Genomic DNA, 24,380 nt, shown 5'->3' with positions numbered 1-24,380 from the left:
TTGCTTGCTAGCTGTAGTTTGCATGCTTTGTGGCAAAGTGACGGCTGATATTATATTCTTTAAAACCCGCAACGGCTTCTTGGCATATCAGACATGCAGCCGTAGATCGGATTTCGGTGAAAAGAAATCTTGTTGTCCGCTCTTTATTAAACACTCGGCCCTCACCGTCTACTTTGCTCTTCTTTGGTCCGCTCATTTCTACAGACGGGTCAGAGAGCAATGGGGAAAAAGAAACGAATGCAAAGAATAATTCGCTACACGCCAACGGTTGTCAGTGCGCCATCTGCTGGTGAAACACGGGTATTGCAGGGACAAAATGAAAGTTATGATTTTGAATTTTTTGGTAATTGGACAAGTTTGGCGGGCCGTATTGAAAAGCATAACGGGCCGTATACGGCCCGCGGGCCGTGGTTTGCCCATGTCTGAGCTAGAACCTTCTGATGGTCTGGGTTCCAACCAGAACCTCTCGTCTCCAAGGATGGTTGTTGGATGGATGAATGGATGGATGCATCTGAGCCTCTTTAGGGGTGCTTTCACACTGCACCAAGAGGACTCGGTTCCTTTGGGAGCAAACTCCTGCATTTATAATTCGCTAAAAAGGTCTGCGTTGCCACTGTGATTTATTCACGAAACGAACTTTCGGAGCAACGTCGCGTGGCTGAAAGGGGCGCTCGTCGATTGGACAAAGTAGAAGGGGAAGTCCCGCCCTCTCCCATGTTAAATGTTACACAACGCTAGTCATTTCTAACAAAGACAAAGTCGCTGGAGACTGAAGTGGACTCCAGGACTACAAATAGTTAATGAAGTGGACTCCAGGACTACAAATAGTGAATGAAGTGGACTCCAGGACTACAAATAGTGAATGAAGTGGACTCCAGGACTACAAATAGTGAATGAAGTGGACTCCAGGACTACAAATAGTTAATGAAGTGGACTCCAGGACTACAAATAGTTAATGAAGTGGACTCCAGGACCACAAATAGTGAATAAAGATACAGTACAAGACTTTTTTTTTCTTGTTGAAGATTCATGTAAATATTTACACCATCAATATAATAGACAAGACAAAGATAGACATTTTCTAATTTTATTCAATAATTCATTTATGTTTGTGAATTTTATTGCTCTAAATTGTCAATACAGTATGTGTGGCGACATGTTCAGGGTGCACCCCGCCACTCGCCCACAGCCAGCGGTGATAGGTGCTGCAGCATCTATGACCTGCAAGGCGTGGGGGGCGGGGGTACACGATGCCGGGCCGTGAATGGTTGTCTGTGTGGCGACATGTTCAGGGTGCACCCCGCCACTCGCCCACAGCCAGCGGTGATAGGTGCTGCAGCATCTATGACCTGCAAGGCGTGGGGGGCGGGGGTACACGATGCCGGGCCGTGAATGGTTGTCTGTGTGGCGACATGTTCAGGGTGCACCCCGCCACTCGCCCACAGCCAGCGGTGATAGGTGCTGCAGCATCTATGACCTGCAAGGCGTGGGGGGCGGGGGTACACGATGCCGGGCCGTGAATGGTTGTCTGTGTGGCGACATGTTCAGGGTGCACCCCGCCACTCGCCCACAGCCAGCGGTGGATAGGTGCTGCAGCATCTATGACCTGCAAGGCGTGGGGGGCGGGGGTACACGATGCCGGGCCGTGAATGGTTGTCTGTGTGGCGACATGTTCAGGGTGCACCCCGCCACTAGCCCACAGCCAGCGGTGATAGGTGCTGCAACACCTATGACCTGCAAGGCGTGGGGGGGGCGGGGGGTACATGATGCCGGGCCGTGAATGGTTGTCTGTGTGGCGACATGTTCAGGGTGCATCCCCGCCTCTCGCCCATAGCCAGCGGTGATAGGTGCTGCAACACCTATGACCTGCAAGGCGTGGGGGGGCCGGGGTACAACGGACCTGATTGTCTCAACGAAAAGACTTGGATGGGTCTTCGGATTTCTTTGACCTCCGAAAGAGGCCACAGAAAGACCTGAAGACCCGAACAAAAGCGTTGCTCTTCTGTGTCTTTGTGTTCTCCAGACATGTCACCAGCATGTCGACGACCAGCGTGTAAATTGGCACTTTCTTCCCCATCAGGATCATGCAGACTGTCCACGTGTCGTCCATCAGTTTGCAGAGCTGCTTATGGACAGCTTTGGCGAGCTTTTTGACCTGTTGCAGGTCCATCTCCAGAGAGATGCTCGACTCCTGCATCCTGGCGACCAACAGACTCGTCATCAGCTCGGTCATTTCCATCATGTCCGTTATGTCAACGTTCTTCCCCTGGAAGATCCTTGAGAAGAGCACTGTGACAATCCAGCGACAGCGCTTCTCCAAGTCTTCAGGCGACGCTGCTGTTTGGACGTCACTCCTCTCTTCTTGACCACAGACCCTTGCAGTGGGGAGATCTTCCTCTTCCATGATGGCCTCTGGTGGCTCTGGAAGAAATTCCTTTTTCCTTTCTGTGGGTTCACAGACGACATTTTCCCTTTTAAAATCGGTACTCTCTATGTCTTGGACGACGGCATCGGCGGCATTTTTAATGGAACATCGCACGTCGTCTGGAGGAATAAAATCTCCCACATTCACTGCCGACACTTCCTTCGCTTTCTTCCTGCAGAGGAATTTGCGGACCTTGGGTGCAAATCTCTGGAGGAGCACCTTGAAGTGCAGCAGTATCCTCAACCAATTGTTCCCGGGATTTTTGAAGACATGCGGCCCACTTCCTTCCGGCGTGTTCGCTGTTTTTACGGGGCTGCTGTGTGACGAAGAGCATAAGCTCTTCATCACCTCGTTGGATAAAAGCCGTGACATTTCATACGGTGTCATGACCTCAACGACCTCTGGAACACCCATTGTAAAGGCAAGGACCGGTGGAATCACGTCTTCCAGCGCTTCCTGGACTTGCTGGTGTGCAACAGCAAAGCCGGTCCCTGACGTTTTTGGTTTCAGGGGAGAATTGGGAATCTCTTCAAGCAGTTCTGGAGCTTTTTCCAGAACTGCTTGACGCACATCATCAGTTACGACTTGAACTAAATCTGTGAACAAATTCCCAAGCCGTGCGTCAGTATTCGGATCGACGGTCCCTGACTGAAGGCCTTCCCACTCTTCCCTGGTGAGATTCCCAAGGAATTCTGTGAAAAGCTCACCGAGCTGTAAAGTGGATTGTGCATGGAGGGCCAGAGCCTTGTCCTCGGAGTTCTGCGGTGATGCTTGCATCTTCGTAATTGTCATTGATCTTTGGAAGATACCTGAGAGTGTTCGCGTGTTCGTATATATAGGTTTCCTCCAGATGACTTCAACAGCACATCAAAGTGGAATATCACATCAAAAGGTAACCCTTTGATGTGCACCCCCCCCCCCCCCCCCCCGCCCTGCCACCATCAAAGACAACTTTAGTGGGTGGGTAATGTCAGTAAGTCCTTTGTTTTAGTAACATTGATTTGAAGATGGCTGTCCGTGCACCACTTGGTGTTGTGATAGTCCAGAGTGGATTTGTTATCTGAGAGAAGTGCAAGGATATTCTTGTGCCCCTATTTGCCCTGTAGGCAAATTGGAGGGGGTCCAGGTGTGGGGTGACAAATGGAAGGATGATGTTCAGCAGCATTTTCTCCAGGCACTTCATTATTATGGATGTTAGGGCTATGGAGCGGTAGTGATTAAATTCTGTGGGTCTGGGTTTTTTTGGTACCAGGATTATGATTGCAGTTTTCCATAGTGTGGGTATTGTAGTAAGATTGGCAGAAGAGGGAGTGCAGTATTGGAGAGAACTCCATAGCACAGGTCTTGAGCACACTTCCTAGGATGCCATCAGGTCCTGAAGCTTTGCCGGGCTTACAGCGGCTCAGTTGGTGGATCACTAACTGTGCACGTAGGTTTGGGTATTGTTATGATTGTGGTAATATTACCACTGCAGGCGTTGGCTGAGCTACAGGCTATGACTGAGTGCAATCTATATCTGATCAAAGCAGTCGTTTGATGCCCTTTTCTAGATGATCTGAATCATTTCAATAATTTTTCCTACCAGGTATTGTAATAGGATACAAAATCATGTTCCGATGTCCTGCCTGTCTTTTACTTTAAAAAAGGAGCGGTTGATCTATTGAAACATGCATGAAAGGAAGGCTTATCTTGAAAAAAGCACCATGGGTCTAAAGTTGCATCATCTAGCAAACAATATTCATAATCAATGCTAATATAATAAGACAAGTGTTTTTATTTTCTTATTATTAATGACTGGGTGTTCTCCTTTTATTGTGCTTGTTCTAAAAGCCCAAATATATTTTTGTGAAAGCAACTGCTTCCCCCAAGTCATGGTATTGCCATGTTAGCTGGTCTGGTTGCGTAAGAGGGGTCAATCCCAGCTCACTGTCTAGCCAGGACTATTATTTTCCAGCTGCAAACCACATAAGTTGAACAAATTGCCTCTCATCCAAAGGTAATAGTTCATAATTACTTGCTCGAATCAGAAAGGGTCTGAAAGCAGAAAAAGGCATTGGATGGCTTTCCAGTCTGTTTCTTGAGTGGACCATTGATCTAACCTGATGCAATCTCACCAGATATGCGAAGGCGCTGCTGTCACATGGTTTTCTTCTTGCTTATTTGAAATCAGACTTTGTGGAATTCTGTGCAGAACATCTAATACATAAATAAGGATCAACTGAAATGGTCTTTATAGTTTTGTTTTTTTTAATCTTGTGGACTGTGCAAGGACAAAGTCATCCAAGGCCTTTTCAGCCCATATGAGATAGATCAGGAAGCTATTCCCAGAAGACCAGAGGCACTGATGGAAGACACTGTAAAGGTTTGTGAGCAGTTATGTTTAACTGGCCATCTGCTGCAGCCTTCGATTTGTCAAATGCTGTTGCAAACATCATTCTTGCCAAGCAGTTAGTGAGCCAAAAAAAACAGCGCTTCTTCACAGTATCTTATTGCGTAGCCACTATGCAAGGACAATAAAGGCTTTCTATTCTATTCTAGTAGGCTGAAAAGTGCTTGCTAAATAATCATCTGGAAAACAAATACTGTATAATGCCAGTCAGCATCACATAATTATTAGCCTTCTCTCGTGTGTGGGTTGCTTTGTAGGTGCATGTGGACCTGGAACAAATGTATTGTATGAAGACAAAATATGGGATTTATGTAGTCGATACCATTTTGGTTCATTAGGTTATGCATTTTATGCAGAATTTATACGTGACTGTGAAAAATAAGTACCGATGATCAGACAAAAAAAAGAATTAAGAGGTTAGTTTGCTAGAATAATCATGAATTAGAGAAATAAATGATCATTTTAATTTTCTCACTTTTCAAAAAATAATGCTAAATAATGGTAGAGAAAATAGTTTGTTGTATAAGAACAATGACATTGAGTTATGAACAAAATAATTTATTTGTATTGGAGTATAGCACCACCCTTACTTATTTGGATTTGCGTCACCAGTGCATCAAGGTAGCCACAATTATTCCATGCAAAATTATTATAATACATTTTCAAAGTTTTAATTTTATAAGATAACATAAGCACATTGGTTTAACAGACAAACTGCCAGAGAGGAGAGTGAAGTTATAACTCCAATCCAGAGTTCAAAGAAGTCAATTTAAAAATGAATTGACAGTGTTTTCTCTGATGCATGCTCATTTCTCATGCAGTACACATGCTAATAGCTTAACTCTCATTCCTTTTTTGCTTTTTCATCCTGTAACCAATACCGCCAAGTCCAGCTGGAAAAACAACAGCAACAGTCCAGATACCTGTAACTCCGAGTTGGCAGATGACAGACAGCTCCGGGGCCACTCTATTACAAAACAACAAATCAACAGCTCCAGCAAAAAGAGTCCTACTAGATATCTCCTCCTGACAGTCAGCTGCAGCCCATGCTTCTTTATTCCGTGTATGAGAACGAGAACAAGAAATCAACATGTAATCATATTCCCACTGTCTGGGGAGGGGGGGGGGGGGGGGCAATGTGGAATTGAGATGATTGCGTAAGTGTACGTGGACTGTATACACTCCTCCTTGCACTGCACACCGCCATTAGCGCTACCGTCTGTCTTAAAGGTAAAACTCATAATAAAACCACATTTTATTTTACAGTAATACTGTATATCATTTATTATATAATTTGTGCGTGTGTGTGTCTATAATGCAAGTTAAAACAAAACATTCCATTGTTATTACCGTCGATTTGGGTGTTTTTAGACAGCTGGAATGGATTAAATTGTTTTCAGTTATTTTATATGCATGGGAAAAAAAAATCATTTGACATAGGAATGATTTAGAACGAGCTCGGTCCAGGAATGAATTACAGTTAGTCCTTGCGTAAGGACGCAATTACGTTCCAAAGACCCCGTTGCTAAACAAAACCTGTTAACCGACAACTTGGCAGACATTTTGTGTGGTCAAAAAATGCATACGGATCAAGGTTATTATCGTTAACGAATACTAACAAAAAGACAAATACTAAAATTGAAAAAACATTTTTGTTAACTTTTGTTAACTAAAACGAACGAATTAAATTAAAAGGCACTAATCCCTTCGTTTTCGTCTTTATCAATTTTGAAATGGATTTATTTTGCTAGAATCATTTTACGTGAGCTGGCGGCTCCTTACGGCTCCTCTCACGGCAACTCGAGTCACTGCTCGTTTGGAGTCGGGTTGTTAACGTCACTGGTAATATGGCGACGAAAGTCGGGAGAAAGCGGCATAGCCCCATATGGGATTTTTTTGATTACGACGGCGAGAAAGACAAAAGCAAGTGCCTTGTAGTGGAAACGGGCGATAAAATATGTGGAATTCTTATCAAGGGAAAAAAACCCACGAATCTCAAAGCCTGCACAAGAAGGCTATAACTGCGAGTTCATGGACAAAGTGTCCTCTCTGAGTAGCCCCCCCGCCCCCCCTGTAAGAGAAGCAGCACCCCGAAGGAGACCACAATAATGGACTGCTTTCACCGACAACCAAATAGCTGCTGGTTCGTAAACACACAGGAACACCAAAAGCGGGAAGATACACTCGTTAATATGTTTGAGACGGGTATGTCTACAAGACTGTGTGACTCGATGGCCTTCAAAAAGCTTACCTTTTCACTCGAACCAAAATTCAAATGACCCGGTGCTGCACGAGTGAATAACGTTATTGGAGCAAAGATGGAAACGGCAAAGCAGAAACTGAGGGAGCTAAAGGATGCGAGGAAGCTGACCCTCTGTGTGGATGGTTGGAGCAAGAGGGGATTAACAGCATCATTCATGGGTGTGTCAGAAATGCTTTTATCATCCACCTAGAGGCCAGGTTTACCATGCTATGCTTAACCTACACCGACTGGAGCCCCCACACACTGGGGAGAACATCGCTCTCTGCATCAATGAGACATTAGAAGCAATAGGGCAATAGAAGAGGACAAGGTGCTGCTCATTGTGACTGATAATGGTGCAAACATTGTTAAAGCTGTGCAGCTGCTTAGAGATAGAGGCCAAGCACTGATTCTGATCCAAAACCTAGAATGCCAATCACAAATGTTAGAACCTACATCCACTAAAACTTGAAATGTATAATTGTCACACTGACATCATCTTTATTGTCGTTCATTATAATTTAGGGTGCTAACAGTGTAAGAAATTAAATATCATGAAACAAGTAACGTTATTATCCCTGCTGTAAAAACAAGGGTTATTACAGACAAAGTCCTAATTCGTAAATAATTATTAAACTGTAGAATTATTGTGTGTTTTACATTTGTTTGTTCTTTTTGCTCAGCGCTTGACCTGCCAGATGGAGAAAGCTACAGGTTCCAGAGGATGCCATGTCTGGCTCACACCCTTCAGCTCACCCTGAAAGCTGTCATGAAGCTCCCAAGCTTATATCAAGAGCAAGAAAGCTCGCCCACGCTGTCAGGAAATCATCAGCGGCAAATAAAACATTATTCAAAAAGTGTGGCAAAACTCTGGTCTGGGATTGTGGCACATGTTGGAACATCACTTTTGATATGCTGAGGAGCCTGCTGGAGATAAGAATTGAGCTTAATCAAGTTCTTGAGGAGCTGGGCATGGACACACTTCTCACAAGTGATTGGGCAGAGATGGAAATCCTAGTCAAACTGCTGGAGCCCTTTGCCATCCACACGGACCAGATTCAGAGTGACACTCAGTCACTCTCACAAGTAGTGCCATGCCTGCTCAACCTTGAAGCACACCTGCTGACCACCACGGTTGGGAAGCAGTTAGCGCAAGTGCTGCTGAAGTCCTTGCGAGAGCATTTTGCTGCGATTCTTAGCCCCGACTCCCCACAGTTTGATGCTACAGCAGCAGCCTGCCTGCTCGATCTGAGTGTTTCCATGATTCTTCAAACACGAGACCTGATGCCACTGAGGAGGGCAGCACAGACTTTAGTGCAGAACCTGGCAGCTCAGTTTAACCCAGTAACGCCTCAGGATAATGTCATTGCCACTCAAACTGCAGCACACTCCCCTCCTTCTGTCCCTCAGAAATACCGCTTCCTTGCCTCCCGTATGGAGTTCAATGTGTCATCTACGAATGGGCCTGATGGAGCCAACAGTCTTTTAAGCGAAATTAGGAAATATAGTGATGACGTCAAACACACTGTGTTTAGTGAGACACCCTTGCAGTTCTGTAAATCAAGAGAGGCTGTATATCCGAAACTTGCCCCTGTGGCACTAGATCTTGTTAGTGCCCCTGCCTCACAAGCCTTTGCGGACTCAGTGTGTGGACTGTTGTCATCTGGCCTGAGAAACAGAATGACGACATCACTGGAGCAGCGAGTTTTTCTCAAGATAAACAAGAAATTGTTGCTTGACTGACACCCATCACTCTTTCACACACACATGCACACGCACACACTCACACACTTACTCATATTCATTCACTTATGATGCCAGTGTCAAGAAAACATACTGTTCATATAGAGGGTGGATTCCATAAGGTTATATGTCAAAATTGTTGTGACAGTTGTGGAAAGATTTTAACAATTTGTCATCTGAACATGTGAAATAAGTTTTCTTTTTTGTTTGAACAATTGGATGTTTCTACCAGATACTGAACCAGTTCTGTTGCTGCTAGAGAAAGAATGTTGACAGAAGGTATCGTAAGGTTATCAAAGTTAAGTAGACCAGCATCAAGCTGAGGCTGGCTGGCTATTCGGTGTGTACCCCGTCTCCAGCCCATAGGAAGCTGGGATAAGCTCCAGCAAACGGAAAGAAATGAATTGATATTTTTTAGCTATTCTTTTCCTGTCAATCTCTGTGTGGACGGCGCTCCTTATTCCTCCATTCCTTATTGTTAATTTCTGAGAGGGAAAGAATGTTTTTTTGGAACGCACACACTGTAGTTACAGCTGCATGGCCACCGTACCATCGTAGAACACAACACAGCTGAACACACGAAGCTTCCCCGACACCGAACAGCGGAAGGGTTGGATCACTTAGGAAACATCTCTAATAATCATACAGATACAGCCTTTGGGTGTTTATACATTATTTATATTCATTTTAAACAAAGTATTTTTGAAATGTATGGAGACAGCAGGTCTCTTAGTTCACGCAGAACACGGCAACTGTACTGTGGGGAAGGGAGGGTGTGAACATGATTATGCACATATATTTCTTTGTGCACTCTGCATTGTGCACCTTCGGTCATGATCAGCTTTATTCTGCACACAACACTATCTGTGGCTGTTACAGGGTCAGGAACGAGGCCGCGCCGTTTAATTACATTTCTTTAAAGATAATCTGTTTTATATGTGTGCATAATATGAACATTTGTATTTGAATACCTTGGGGTTTATGCATCCTTACAATTAATCAATAAAAACACACTGTGGGCAGAGAAATGTGTTTAGTGTAATGTATTTTTAATGAAGTTCTAATCCTGGTTACTAAAAAGCAAGATTGTATAATGTCTCTGCTACATTAAAGCATGTATTAATATCTGATCAGGTATTGAGGGATATTAAAAAAAGGAATTATGTGAGGGTAATGCGCAAAGTGTATACTAAATATAATAACAGTTTCATCAAGTACCGTGAATTGATAATGGTGACAGAGGAGTGTGTTCAAACAAAAAACAATCTTGTTTGGGATTATAATTTAAGTGAATTTTTTTTATGTAACAGGTCACATATTATATCCTTTTTCCATAAGTTAACTCAGTTCCCAGACACTTCTATGAAATATCTGTGACAGTCTTATGTCAAAATGGCAAACAGATGCTGCAGGACAGCGTCTCTCTTTTCTGTCTCAAACAGATCTCTCAGAAACGCTCTAAAACCGATAGCAAAAGTACATTCATAGTGAGAATGCGTGCAGCTGCGCTACCATGGTAAATGGTGAGGTGACTTTTTTAGCACACCCTAAAACATTTTTCAAATTTAAGTGGAACATTGTGACCAAAAATAAACTTAATCCACTCTGCTTCTTTTTCGACTCATGCACGAGACACAGGGAGAGCGTTTACGTGCGGAGCGCAGACACAGGGAGAGTGCACACATGTACTGTCTGTACCCACACAAACCTCACGTATACACATTGGCTTACAGCTGCCAACCATAAACAGCCCAAGAAAGATGCACTGGAACTTCCGGAAAGCCGACTGGATGAAACTGTTGACTGGATGAAAGTGTTCCAGATATCCAGGGTGGCCATCAATCACTTCTCCCGTCTACTCACACTAACTCTCTCTTACCAGTCAATATATTTCACTTTTCCAATTTCATCCAGCACCCCACCTATCTGGGGTCAGTCTTGTGACTCATAGGAAAAAAGCATTTAAGGAAATAAATAGACTTCTCTCTCTCCCTCCATTTCACCATCAGCCCGGGAGATAAAATGACAGAGACTGTTTTCTCATCTTCTAAAGTATGAAAATGAATGATGATGAAGGCTATGGGACATTCGAAGGCCGACACGAGGGTTGCAGATTATTGACTTGGTGAACTGTCTTTAGTGCTTTACCTGAAAAACTTAATGAATATTGAAATCTCAAGAGCAATTCATACCAAACATTCCATACTGTGTGTGCTGTTTGCATTCAATGTAAGGCATGAAGTGATCAAGAGCAGAGGTGTTCAACATGATTAAATGAAAAGATAGTGGTTACAGATAAAACAAAATACACTGAGGTTTGTTGAAAAATAAAATTCCCCTGTCAGGAGGGAATGTGATACCTTCGTCCTTACCTTCCTCCCACCCCTGGGGACTTCCTGCTTTCTTTTCAGTTTTCTCATTCCTTTCTTCGTGTAGGTTCCCTGCAGCAACAATGCTCCATGTGAACTCCGGGACCCCCTCATTGTACTGGTCACATGCTCTGCTACTGCCAGGACACTGGTGGTCTGGTGAAATAAAGCACATTTACATTGTAAGTAATTCTACATATACTTAGCTGTCATAATGGTAGCAGACAACACTCAAACTTAAATTAATTTTGAAGCCTGAACCAGATTCATCCATTTCATATTTCTTTTTTGAAGTGTAATGAAGTGTAAACTTCAATAAAGTTTAGTTTAGGTACACTGAACTGTCATTTCGGTTCGGTTCATTTTCAGTATAAAAAAAGGCAGAAAAAACAAAATATATAATTTGTATCAATAAATAAGCCACCGATTTGGGTGATATTTGAAATAAATAGTTTTTAAAACTTTTATTGGAACAAAATATATTAATAAAATCATAAATAAACAAGTTAAAACTGTACATTTTGAACACTTAGAAACATCCTGAATATGAGAAATGTAACTATTCAAGCTTAAAGTGTTTGGCGATATGGCAATATCACAAAGTGATCTACGCTCTATGTCTGATATAAATATTTTTCCCTCAAATACACTAAAATAATGATGAATGCATGAAAAACATTAACATACCAAGCCAATGGAAGGCCAAGTTGGGTGGGTCATGGTATGACCAAAGTGCGATGCGTGAAAGGAAAACAATGATAAAAATAAAACCTGGTTCCGTTCCATCCTTCTCTTTAACTGTTACCTCTCTTGGATCCACCTCCTATGTCCTCTGAATTGGCTTAAAGTCTTGCCGCAAACAGAAAAACTACTTAATCCAAACAAATGACATCAGCCACACCTCCTGCAATTCTAATCGGTAGAGTTAATAAAAATATGCACTATATATAAGCTTTGACTTTATTTTTTATGACAGCAGCAACAACAATGCAGATTTTCAACGTCTTAATTTTAGAAGGTTTATGAAGATTCAGAAAAAAATTAGAAAACGTGCGACATTTAGTGAACTCTAATTGTAACCTCATTATCAGACTAAAATGTTAGCTGATAGTAAAAAGAACATCAGTGCTAATTTAATTTAAAAGGACACTGGCAGAAATATTTACAAAAATCCTTCACAAAAACATATTTACTCGAAATAAAAATATGAAAAAACAGCAGGTGTGATACACTCAGCCGGCCTTTTTCCACTACCGCAACAAATACAGTCTGGCTAAGTACAACTAGGGAAAAGTACTTTTTCAGCATTTGTTGGGTAGTTAGACTGTGCTAAGAAAACATCGCCATATATTGCCTGTCAGTAAGATTCAGAAGCAATTTCATTGATTCATTGTATTGATTTTAGAGCAATAGTACTCATTTATCCTTTCTGTGAAACTTTTGCTCCTGAATATTAGTTCCCCACACAAAATGCTGACACCACTCTTAAGTACAAAAACCTTATCGTTTACTGTGCTGTTCTTCAGAGCAAAGACTCTAGCACACACAGCATGAATCCTGTCAGACACACTTGCTGCATCTGTTTGAATTAACTAATGTCACAAAGGCATTTCTTGAATATCTACAAGACATGAATTGGGGTGTTGATTTTAAAGAGACAAAGTCTTCCCTGATCCTCTAAAAAAAAAAAAATCATATAGATAATCTGTCATGTGCAATATATGGAAATATCATATGGTCCTACTGCAATCTGCACTTGCGTCTGTGTTTAAGGTGGTGCTGAATGTGATTGACTTTTATTCGGACATCAGATTTGGCGACAGTAATGCCTTCTAGCTGGTGTCTCGTTGAACGTGACATGTACGCGTCCTGTGATTGGATACTCACTTGTGAGAGCCGGGCAGCGCTATGCAGATCGACAAAGTCACACCAGACGTGACCAGAGACACACCCGGGAGCCGTTAGCAGAAAAATCTAATATAAATAAACTTGCTTTTTTAACCCATGAATGAGTTGGAAATGCACGGCCCACCACTGGAAAGTGACCAGCCAATGAGTGCATATCATTAGCCTCATAGCAGAATTGCCCATCATAAATAGGAATAGGCAATTATGCCATGAGGCTAGCAGCGGTATTAAAATTTCAACTAAATATTCTACAATAAGACTTATTTAATTATTAATCCTCTTAAATATTTTTGTATTTAACATTCATTATGAGATTTAGAATGAAGTCTGAATAAGCAATCAGTGAACTGAGACATTAGACTAAACGCTCAAAGGAAGCCTTAGCTAATGAGGTGACATCAAGGAAGCATTAGACTGGCCTTCAATTACAAGGCTGTCCACTTGAGAAGGCAGCTGCTTTCAGACAAATCATAGAGGTAGTCATTCCCACCCACTTACTATGAGTTAAGGTAATGGATTCCATCTTCAAAACGTTTAATTTGGCAAAAACATTGATTTCAGTGGCTCATCACAAATGGGGTACCTTGAAGGCTAATGAGATGTGGAAAATTAAATATCCAAGATTACATCAAAAGCTCTTTTCCTGTTATTCAATTAAATCTATCTAGTATAGCTGGAATGATGCAGTGGCCATAGACTTGAAAAGCTCATGTGTTCTGACTCGTATAGATGCTATTTCATCAATGCATGGATCATCGAGACGCTCCTCCTAATTTTGGTCTTGGCAGTCTTGGTTGTATAAGTACAAAAAGACATTTCAATCCAAATGTTCTAGTTTACTTGCATCTATATTTTGAAAAAGAGGTTACATGTGCATACATTTGCATACTTTACACACTCACTGAGACCGCCATAAGTTTTTAGGCCTATCTGGTCACATTTTTCCACCCACCCTCAGACATTATGGCAATGTTCAGGCATATAGAAATCCACTTGGCATACTGAAGAGCTAAACATAACATTGTGCTGCCGAACGGGCATGAGAGATATGATTCAACTGTGTTGAGCAACATGCGGATTCACCATCCAAATTCGCCCACTTTCTGCGTGAGCAAAGCGACCCAGACCAGAGGACTGAAGACTAAAAAAAATCAGGACACGGCTTCTGTGACGCAAACCTCTTTTTATCTTTGCTAAACTTACCTTGTGACCCCATTGCAATGTTTCCATTTATGTTTTGGTTGAGCAATGTTAAGAATGGGCTGACAGCAAAGACTCCACATTATAACAACAAATTCTTGCATGACCAAGCATTTACAGAATAATTATAATAGATAAGTGGTTAAAAAGTAAAATATATCTCATGTGCCATGTTTAATTAGGTGTGAGAAATGATATGGTCAATGATTGAGAGGTGCAGATAGTATTCGTTTAAGACTACCGGTACATACTGATTATATGTGATCCAGAAAGAGCTCACTTTAAAATACATTAAAGTATACTGAGATCAGAATTCAAGTCCACACGTATTACCATTAAGTAGTAATTAGGAGGCTATCAAGGATAAGCTTTACGTTAATGGCCTCGAGGCTGTAAGACATGGCCATGCAGATAAAGCTTTAAAAAGAGCTGATATGCAGGATGTACCAGACAAGTGTGGAGACAGATTGCACCAAAAGTCATATGAGTCAGCTGCCAATCTGTTTGTGAGTACGATAAATAATCCAGTCTGTTTTTCATTCCTGCTTGGAATAACAAACTGGTGGTCTAGGGGGCAGCAAAGGTTTTTTTTGTACACGTCTTTGCTGTTTACTCTCGTGGCTCAGGCTCGCATCCATCTTAATTCAGACTTCCTGCCCCTTATGTCTTCTCCTGGCACTGTCTGTGTGCCCTGACTGTTCACCCATGCCTCTTTATTCTCACCTGCTATTGTCTGCGTTCCTCCTGCCATCTGTGGTAGTTTGTGATGTTCCCTTGTGTCGTGTTTACTGACCCATTTCTAAAGGGTTGTGTAATTCTTCATCGGTTTTGACCTCACCTGTTTTCAAACTCAGCCTGCTCCAACATGTGGCTGTCAAATCTGATGTCCATATAGCATTAGTATTTATAGTTTTATATAGCACCTCTTTAGTCAGTTGCTTGCTCAGCAGTCTATATCTTGAATATATCTTTCTAGTCTGTGAACCCTCATTGACAATGGCAATAAATTACTTCCGATTCCGATTCTGAAACCAGAGCACACAGGCAGAATCCACAAAACAGGCAGGGCCAGTACACAGGCAGGCAGGTTCAGGACGAGTGCTGGAAAGTAGGATCAAGGGTGCGGTGTCTGGGCTGAGTATATGTAGTGTCCGGGCTGATGACAGATTAGCTGCAGGTGTGCATGGGAGCACAGGTGACCGGATTTGAGTTGATTGCTGACAGAGGATGTGGAAGACATGAGAAGTTAATGTGGGGAAAAGCATAGGCCCGCCTCAAGCTGTGACAAGTCCATTTACCATTTTGTACTTTGATCTAGTACTAGATCTGGATAAAATAGTGAATACATGATTATGTTTTCTTTTAGGGCAACCATTGAACTTTAAAATATCAGCGATTTACATGAAATGTCTGTCCGAGATGGGCATCATGATGTGGAACAGATTATTACATTTTGGTACAGATTTAGCTGTTTGCTTGACTACAAAAAAAACTTCTGGATTAGCCAGATATCAAGGTGTGTTTTCATGTTGAAAAATCTAAAAATATTTGTTGCACATTAATATTAATATGAGGGAGAAGGACCCTTCTGAGTTTTGTGAAATTCAAATGCTTTTGTCTCATTGGTTGAGCTTTAGGAGGTCTGCCCCAACAAGGTCAGAACTGGAATAATTTTAAATTTGAGTGGAACTATTGAGTAGCACGTTGGCACAGCGGATCACCCTTCATCTGATTGGGCATGAATTGTTTCTCGAAGAAAATTGGACACGTAGAGCACAGAGGTTTTACAGCTCTACCCCTGAAATACTAATACAGTTACCAATTACAGTCCATGCCAGATTAAATTGCTCAGTGTCTAATACACAAAAAATATTCCCAGAAAAGTCATAAAAACAAAAAACAATGAGTTTACGTGATGAAACGTATTACTGTTATAATAGGAGAGAGATAATGGCCACTGCTGCCACTGCTTTTATCATTATGGTAAGATATTCAGCCTGTTGATTAGAGTGCAGTTGAATCAAAAGTTTCCATCTGCAGGAACAGAGATAATATTTCAAAGTGTTTAATTCTCCCCCAATACACACCATTAATTTAGTGTTATCTCATCTGAATATAATTCCATCAGCCCTCTAACTCAATACATTACAATGCTCTCAGGCAAGAGTATTGATTATAATCACATCATGGTTGTTTTAATGGATCTGTAACTCAAACAGTGTTGTGATCTCAATGACCAAGCGCTCAGCACGTTTTCATGATAAAGACAACACATGCATTGTAATATCCCATAGATGGTGGTCACTGGTTTTCACAAACCTAAAGAGCGTCACAGGATGTCCATATGTAAATTGACAGAGAATGTTTAAAGAATGTAATTATGTGAGTCTCAAAATGGCCAATTTTTGTTTTCTAAATATATTTTTTCACTAGGAGAGGATTATTATTTCATTCAAGAAGCCAGAACCAACCAGTTTGGATCAGTGAAGTTTTTAAAGGCATCTGTCAAATACTCTATGGTAATAGATTACTCATGTCTTTGAATTTCAGTCGTTCCACTGGCTAATGTGGTTGAGATCACTGACAGAGCAGCCGCCACTTCTTGAGTGATCCCACTTTAATAACGTATAACAGCCTATCACTGAATACTAATAAATATTGTTGCCCTTACAATTAATGTCCTTTGGTGCCTTAAAGGAAATTGCAAAAACACTGGTAAATTTAAATGACTAAGCAAAGTATTTCCAGTGTTACTGAGTCTGTGTTAACGCAAAGATGAAACACACTTTTTAATGTCATATATGTATACACAATCAATCCACACACACACACAAGATGTCAGTCCATTCACATTCCACATTCCATTCATGTCAGTTTTTGAATGGATACTACTACTGCTACTGTACTTTCAGCTCGTCCCGTGAGGGGTCGCCACAGCAAATCAACTTTCTCCACTTCCCCATGTCCTTTGCATCGTAAGTGTGTGAATGGATAATGACCCAATAATGACACCACAAGCCCTACTCCATTAATCAAAGGGAGTAGAGTTTGAGTGCTGTGTCACCTTTCAAAGCCAAATGTCATTGAGATGTAAATCAATTGTGTCAACTGTGGTCTGCTCCCAGTTGTGCATATTAAATATGTTTTGAATAAATGAGATGCTGGATGTGCAGAGCAAAGCTTTCAATTGTCAAATAAATTACCTCAACAATGTCCCTTCCTGGATCAAGAATAAAAACTTTAACAGACATAATGAGCAGGATTATATTCTGATACGAAGATCCAGAATCTTATTTAGGTATTCGTCATTCGTGCATGCCGAGGTATTCCAAGTTGACTGTTGTACGCGCAGGTGAAGTGCTGCAAAGAAAGTAACCAACATGCTTGAAGGACACAACTATAATCATTCTACTGCTGGGGCTGGGAATACAAAATAAAAAGAGGTAACATATTCCATCATTGTTCTTTGCTTAGTAGCAGTTAACTCATTCAGTACCAGCGGTTTTTGCTCATTTTGGCTTGTATGCCAAGATCCACAGAATTTTATGTACCATGACTATGCAAACAAGGAACCTACCAAATATCATATCTCTGTGTCTCAGGTTTTTTCAAGAAAAAAAAGACATGACTTAAGACAACTACCCTTTTCTTTTCACTTTCTTTAACTTATTTTTGTCAAATAAATATTTGAATGCTTCATAAAACATCACTAGTATGTCTGCCTTGTACTCAATATCAATATTATTTTATTGAGTGATGAATCATCATTCCACAGTTGCAAATACCATTACAGCCTACATATATTGATTTTAGCGAGCAGCTAAATATAGGTGACTTTATGGGGAGGATAATAATATTGTCACTTTCTTCCCAACATCTTATTTTATTTTATTTGGTTGTAGTTCAGGTAGTTAGCCAGCCAGGCTCCAGTATGGAAACTACATTGCTGCTGATGCTAGAGGGCAGGCTGGACACAGACCTTTTTGTCTGCTGATGGGAGATGATGCCTGGTGTCATGGCCTGTAGCAAGCAGAGGATCTTTTAAATCCAGGAAGCCCTTAGGACAGAGGCCAACTCACCTGATTTGGGTGTGGAGTCATTGGAAAAGATCAGGCTGTCCTCGGCAACCCAGGAGAAGTTCCAGTACCGACTGGGAATGGCAGCATTGGTCCTGCCAGTCAAAAGGTCACCTGCAAAGACAGACAACCCACATTGGCACGTGTCACTCATGGATAGAACAGTCAGAATGAAAGCATTCACATTTAGTGATAGACAAATGTTTGCCATTGATTTATGTTGTTAGGCGAGCTTGCTTTTTTAAGTTAATTGAATGTCTTCATTTATTGTCAAATATGATGCAATTTGACTAATGAAGATGTTTAATTTTTAAAATAAAATATAAATTTCAGAGTTTCTAAGTAAATGAAATCTGTAAATATTGATTTTATAGATCGAAAGATTTACAAGAAGAGCGTAGGCAATATGAGTTATAGTAAAAAAAAAACATGCTCATATGAATGTTTCTTGGATATCGATGGGCTGCACAGTTATCTGAGGATAGGTTTGCCCACGGTTTGTCTGATGTTGTCGCCTTGGAAACTCGGGCTAATTACCACAGGATTGAAGTGAAGTTCATTCACTATGAAGTAAATGAGCTTTCTCTCTCTGCTGTTAATTAGTGCGCAGTCACAGCCCACTACACCACTGCCCAGGAAGGAGCCTCCTGTGTAAATCCTCTACTCTGTTCAAATGAGGCCTGAAGAGTCATCAATCGTAAACGCTGCCTTTCACAGCGCTGAGCAGAGCACATTTAGGCTCAGACCATACAAGACACACCATTCAAGGTTTATTCTTGCTGAATGTGAGTTCGGCCAGCGCACGCAGCCAATGACCTGGAGGAAACCTTTGCCACTCTGCTTTTAAGATGGTTTAATGGTGTCACACAGCTGATGCGTCTTTTTAAGCCATGTGGGCAGGCCAAAGTGTTCACATGAGTTATGGGAAAGTGAGACACAAATCTCAGGTGTTTGTCTATGAGATGACTGGACAGGAATGAATTATGTGGCATACAGTAGAGGTGTAACGGTACATTAAAATGTCATTCAGAATCAGAATACTTTAATAATCCCAAAGGGAAATTATATCAGCAGAAATGCTTCACCCCAACAAAGAAACAGAAACTGTATGTACATACCGGTAGTGCTTTTTCGGTTCAGTTCGGTTAATTTTCGGTACAAAAAAGGCAGAAAAAACCCCCTTAAAATGCATTATTTGAAAAAAATGCAAACAATAGAACTAAATAATAACTAAATAAAAGCCACTAATTTGGCCAATAATTCCAATAAATAAACAAATAAAAGTTTTTAAAACTATTCTATTGTAACAATTTACATGGTACTTGTGATTCTTGAGCGGTTTGTTCTTTACTACAGTGCAATTATTTAGAAATAATGCCATTAAAAGGAAATGGAAGATTAGTTTAGAGATAGTGGATTTATAGGTCTACGCAAAAAAGTGACTCAGATCACTCAGATCAGATAAATGTTTCTAATATGTTGGTGACAGATGCTTGTCTTGCATTTACAAGGTGGCAAAATCAAGCTTAACAAAGATGGAATAAGGAAGCCAGCCATTTACTCTGGTCAATTTTCATATAGCTTGGCCTTCTGCATCACAATTGTCATCTTCTTTTTACCCCTTAATTAAAGATTTACCTTGGGATACATACATTACTGCCTAAATAAATTGATTACCTGTCGAGCTCAGTGACGCTTCATTAAATGCCCATCTAAATCTGGCAGCACCACATCAGGTAACTTAGACCTGGAATTGGCTGCTCTCCCTCTGCTACAAAAGACCACATTGATTTACATCACAGCAGCCCTCATGTCCACTAAGCTCTGCAATTTTCACAAAGGCCTTTGCTGCATTCCAGAATCATTGCTCACAAAGTCTGAAATACACATCGGCACGTGCGATTGCACTTCCCAACAGAGTCCTCCACCAGCAGAGGTGATGCCTGAACCATCTCCGAATTAGCGAGCCTTAACAAAAAGCATATTCACATTAAATAATAAATAATAATGGGGTTAAACAGAAGAGGCAGATGTAGAGTGTTCATGATAATGTGTCACTTACTGTTTGTTGTTAGCTTTAAGTGGGGGATAAGTTGTTTCTAAGAGGCTTTCTGCATTTGTCATAAGCTGTTGGTACAGCATGTTTTTTTGCATTAACCCTGTCATGTAAAATCAGGGATTTTGATTCGACTGTAGGACGCACACTTATTACCTCGAATAGCTGCCTGTGAAGCCTTACTTAAGACCGCCAATGATGCAAAAAGAGTTCAGCTCAGCAAATTCAACTCTCCCTCTTGAGATGCTGTCACTGAAGTATAAAAACAAGACAACTGCATTATAACCTGCAGAGAGTGGAAAAGGCAGAATTTAAATTAGATTGAGAGCCGTAAATATAGAGTTCCCTAACTGTGACACACGAACGCATGTCTATGAACTGCTTGTGACTGATTTTAAACATACGGTCTCCATTATGTCAACTGTTAACAAAGTACAAATTCACTGATGTGAGACTGATGCTAAGATCAGAAATCATCAAATCTAGCTCTGTTTTCAAACAAATTTGATGAAACCACCACATATTTTTTTCCTCTTCTCAACTTTTTACAACGGCCAATGTGGAATATAACCCAGCGTGGAGGAACTCGAAGATTTCATCAAATACTTTGACCGCTGTGCGATGGAGGATCCTACACTCCGCAATCCACTGCACTTTCTCCTCAGTATACTCTCTGTCCGTCTTATTGGTCCGATGCTTCGCTGTGGTTTGGCACAGCCCTCGATGTTGCAACTTGGGAAATAGCACTTAATAAAACGGGATAGGCTAGTCTGCCAAGAGGGCGGCTGATGGTCACAGTCACATTAAAAAAATTAATTCAAAGTGCATGAAGCTCGAACAATGACTGACACCATGTATGATGTCATTTTCGAGTACAAGGGGGAAAAAAGAAAAGTAAACTTTGTAATGATCAGAGGCTTATGATGAAACATGCGAAAGACCAATCTCGAACTCCTTACAGGAATGCTCTCTGACAGAATTTGAGTGTATCTCTAAAGTAAATTGTCTTTGTTAGATATGTGTACCCATAAGATCAAGCAACATTTTATTGCTCCAGGCAAGCAAACATTATTTGATCAAAGAAACAGATCATGAGGCTGAGTATGAAACTATTATCCAGAGGAAAAAGGGGGCTATTGAGGAGTCAGCCAAGTCTCACTAAGGCTCATTAAAGAAAATGACTTTGCTATTAAACACTGATGCCCTTTTGTCTTTGAGGATTAGCTATGCCAGTTGCTCTCTGAAACATACAGCAGCTGATAAATGTATCAAGATTATTTTATTTTGCTCTGTGAAACTGTTTGTGTCTACATGGTGTCAGGTTTTAATGATGGAAGTAATAATTTAATAAATTAAGTAACAAGCTAGCTTCTGTTTGTAGATAGCCCACTGTGGGCCCCTGCACGTCCTACTGTAGACATGCAAAGATCATAATTTGAGCTTTGGGACCATAATTGAAGTACAATGCAGCATTTGCTTCATGATTCAAACTCTTTTTCTACCCATCACTTAATGATGATTAGCCCTGCCAGAGCTTTCCTCCGTGGGTCGTGTGGATATATTACTGTGAGATGATTGCTTTGACAAGGTTTTAGAGCAGAAAGGAGAACCAGGTGCATAGTGTGAGGTGAAAAGGACTTTCCTACAATAATTACGTCATCCATCCTTCTGTAACCCACTTCTGAGTATGTGCACCTTGCTACCTAGGTTCATAGGAGCTGAGAGGTAAAGCAATAACCAAGCAACACAGGTAGAACGTAGTGAAATGAAAACTTTTAGTTCAAAAATATTTAAACAGTTTATAACACAGTATGCACAATAACGATGTGCACAAGAATAAAACAATAATAAAAATAATAATAGAAAAATAGAAAATAAATAAATAATAGAAAATAATTAATATAAATTGTCCTTTACTGAAATTGTTCCATTCAGAATTTGTTGATGTATGGTCAATATCAGCTCAAGTCAGTAAGTCGGTTGAACAGTCAAAAGTCAAGGAAAACATCCACAGGAGGTACCGGTCAGAAGGAGGACTGACACAATCCTACCACAGGATCCATTGAATTGTGTGGTAGAGATTCACAGTTTGACTGGGAGGCTCGCCATCAACTGATTTGCTGATACACCTCGTTGGACACAAACACTGTGTCAATTTGCTTCAACAATAACAAAAACCTGACCTGTATAAAGAACAGATTTATTTATAGTCCAACATCTTATTCAATATTATATAATTAAGTTCAATCAAAGTTCTGTAGAACATTACATTTATCTTCTCAGTTTGTGGAACATTTTAGACCTTATTTCTATACACTATATTTTATGACCTTTTGCAATTACAATGACTTGTAATTACATGACCACATTGTACCGATGAACTCACTTATTTATGAAGGACACATTACCCTAGTAACATGCATAACTTGTATTTTTCTCTGTAGTATCTATCTTTTTAACCCCTTTTTTACATAGGATTTTAGAATAATGAAATACATTGTGATTACGCTAGTTTACTGCTGCTAGTTTACTGCTGCTAGTACACATCTGTGTATCCAATCCTGCTGCTGCTGATGTGTCTGTACTTGTATGGTTTTTGTATTTTGTCATTACTGTTAGATGTAGCACGACTTCACAGAGAAACATTCCTAGTCAGTGAACACTCACTGACAGTGGCAATAAACTACGTCTGATTCTGATTCTGGTCTTAATAAATCAACATCAACATAACAAATAAATCAGTATAAATATTCTTCTCAGACCATGAAATAAATGCTTGTTGTATGATACATTCAGTGCCAACACACATCGTACAGTGTGTGTTGGTAAATTATTATCCAACAGCTATGTGTCGAAGTATTTGCTGCGAGTCACGGATCAAGAAAAAAAAATAATTTAAAAGGAGACGCTCGAAAACTCCACTCAGATGCCTGGCCTGATGCGAACAGCTTCTCTGAACTGCAGGACTGTGAAACCACAAAGCAAACACTGTCACATCACATCGACACTCTCTCCCCTTGCCTTCTGAAATGCGACCATTACTTGGCTATGTCACATGCATTCTGCGTAAGGCACCACTAACAAACAGAATCACGAGAAAGTTACGACTTGTACAAGAGTGGACATGATTTACCACAACGCCTTCTGACTCTCCCCATAATTCTTTGAGTTAATGTAATGTGGGCAGGCTTTTAAAATCTGAAATGGTACTCCATAAATCTGGCCTGTACCTTGACCAGCCATCTTTCTTCTTCACTTGTGTTCAGTTCTGCTTGAGTGTCTTTCTCATACGTGCAATAGTCAGTCTTTGCAGCACCTTCTTCACATATGCAGTCTCTCTTTCTTTGAGGTTCCTTGCTCTCCTGCTCTTTTTTGTGATCCCCTTCCACTACAAAACTGAAAGCACCAGTAGTAAATCATCTCTGTTGCCCCTCAGCAATTTGTCCCTAGACAGCTCTTCAATGAGCTTTGTCCAAGTGGGTGTCCAGTACTGCCCTCAACCGACTTGAAAATATGGGTCTTTTCTTTTTTTACTGATGTGAGAACATACTGTGTTGTGAAATGCCCTATGTATTGAATAGATTAACAGTGGATTCATATCTCAAAATCAGTTTTTTCTATTAACAATACAGTTCAGATGACTCCAATTTACTTTAAACATTAATGTAAACATTTGTTTCACATGGAAACATGATATTTTAATTTGCTCACAGTCTGGAAAGTTGTACTCGGAAAGCAGTGGCCTAGAAGATTTGTGAGACAGTAAGTATGCATGCGTGTGTGTCTGTTCATGTATGTGTAACAGACATTTACAGATATTTTCTGGGTGACTTCAAGAAATCTGTTGAACTGTGTGAACAGGAGCGTACGGCCCAAAGCTATCTGTGTTAAAATACCATTCTGAAACAAACAGACTGAATTTCCTAATTTACTTTATCATTTAATGGGTTTCTCTGCTTGTTTCCCTGCTTT

At 40.8% G+C, this 24,380-nt stretch overlaps 1 protein-coding gene across 1 annotated transcript in view; it reads right to left on the bottom strand.

Annotated features, from left to right (window-relative positions):
- alk (ALK receptor tyrosine kinase) overlaps nt 1-24,380 on the bottom strand; it is a 163,420-nt gene that overhangs the window by 78,667 nt on the left and 60,373 nt on the right. Inside the window, exons 2-3 of the mRNA XM_068751629.1 lie at nt 18,356-18,466; nt 11,160-11,324 (exon numbers count right to left, since the gene is read on the bottom strand). Coding sequence (XP_068607730.1) covers nt 11,160-11,324; nt 18,356-18,466 — 276 coding nt within the window. The remainder of the gene's footprint in view (nt 1-11,159; nt 11,325-18,355; nt 18,467-24,380) is intronic.

The sequence above is a fragment of the Brachionichthys hirsutus genome, chromosome 18, assembly GCF_040956055.1.
Source record: "Brachionichthys hirsutus isolate HB-005 chromosome 18, CSIRO-AGI_Bhir_v1, whole genome shotgun sequence".
NCBI classification, from domain to species: Eukaryota; Metazoa; Chordata; class Actinopteri; order Lophiiformes; family Brachionichthyidae; genus Brachionichthys; species Brachionichthys hirsutus.
This window is presented reverse-complemented; position numbering and strand designations above follow the sequence as displayed.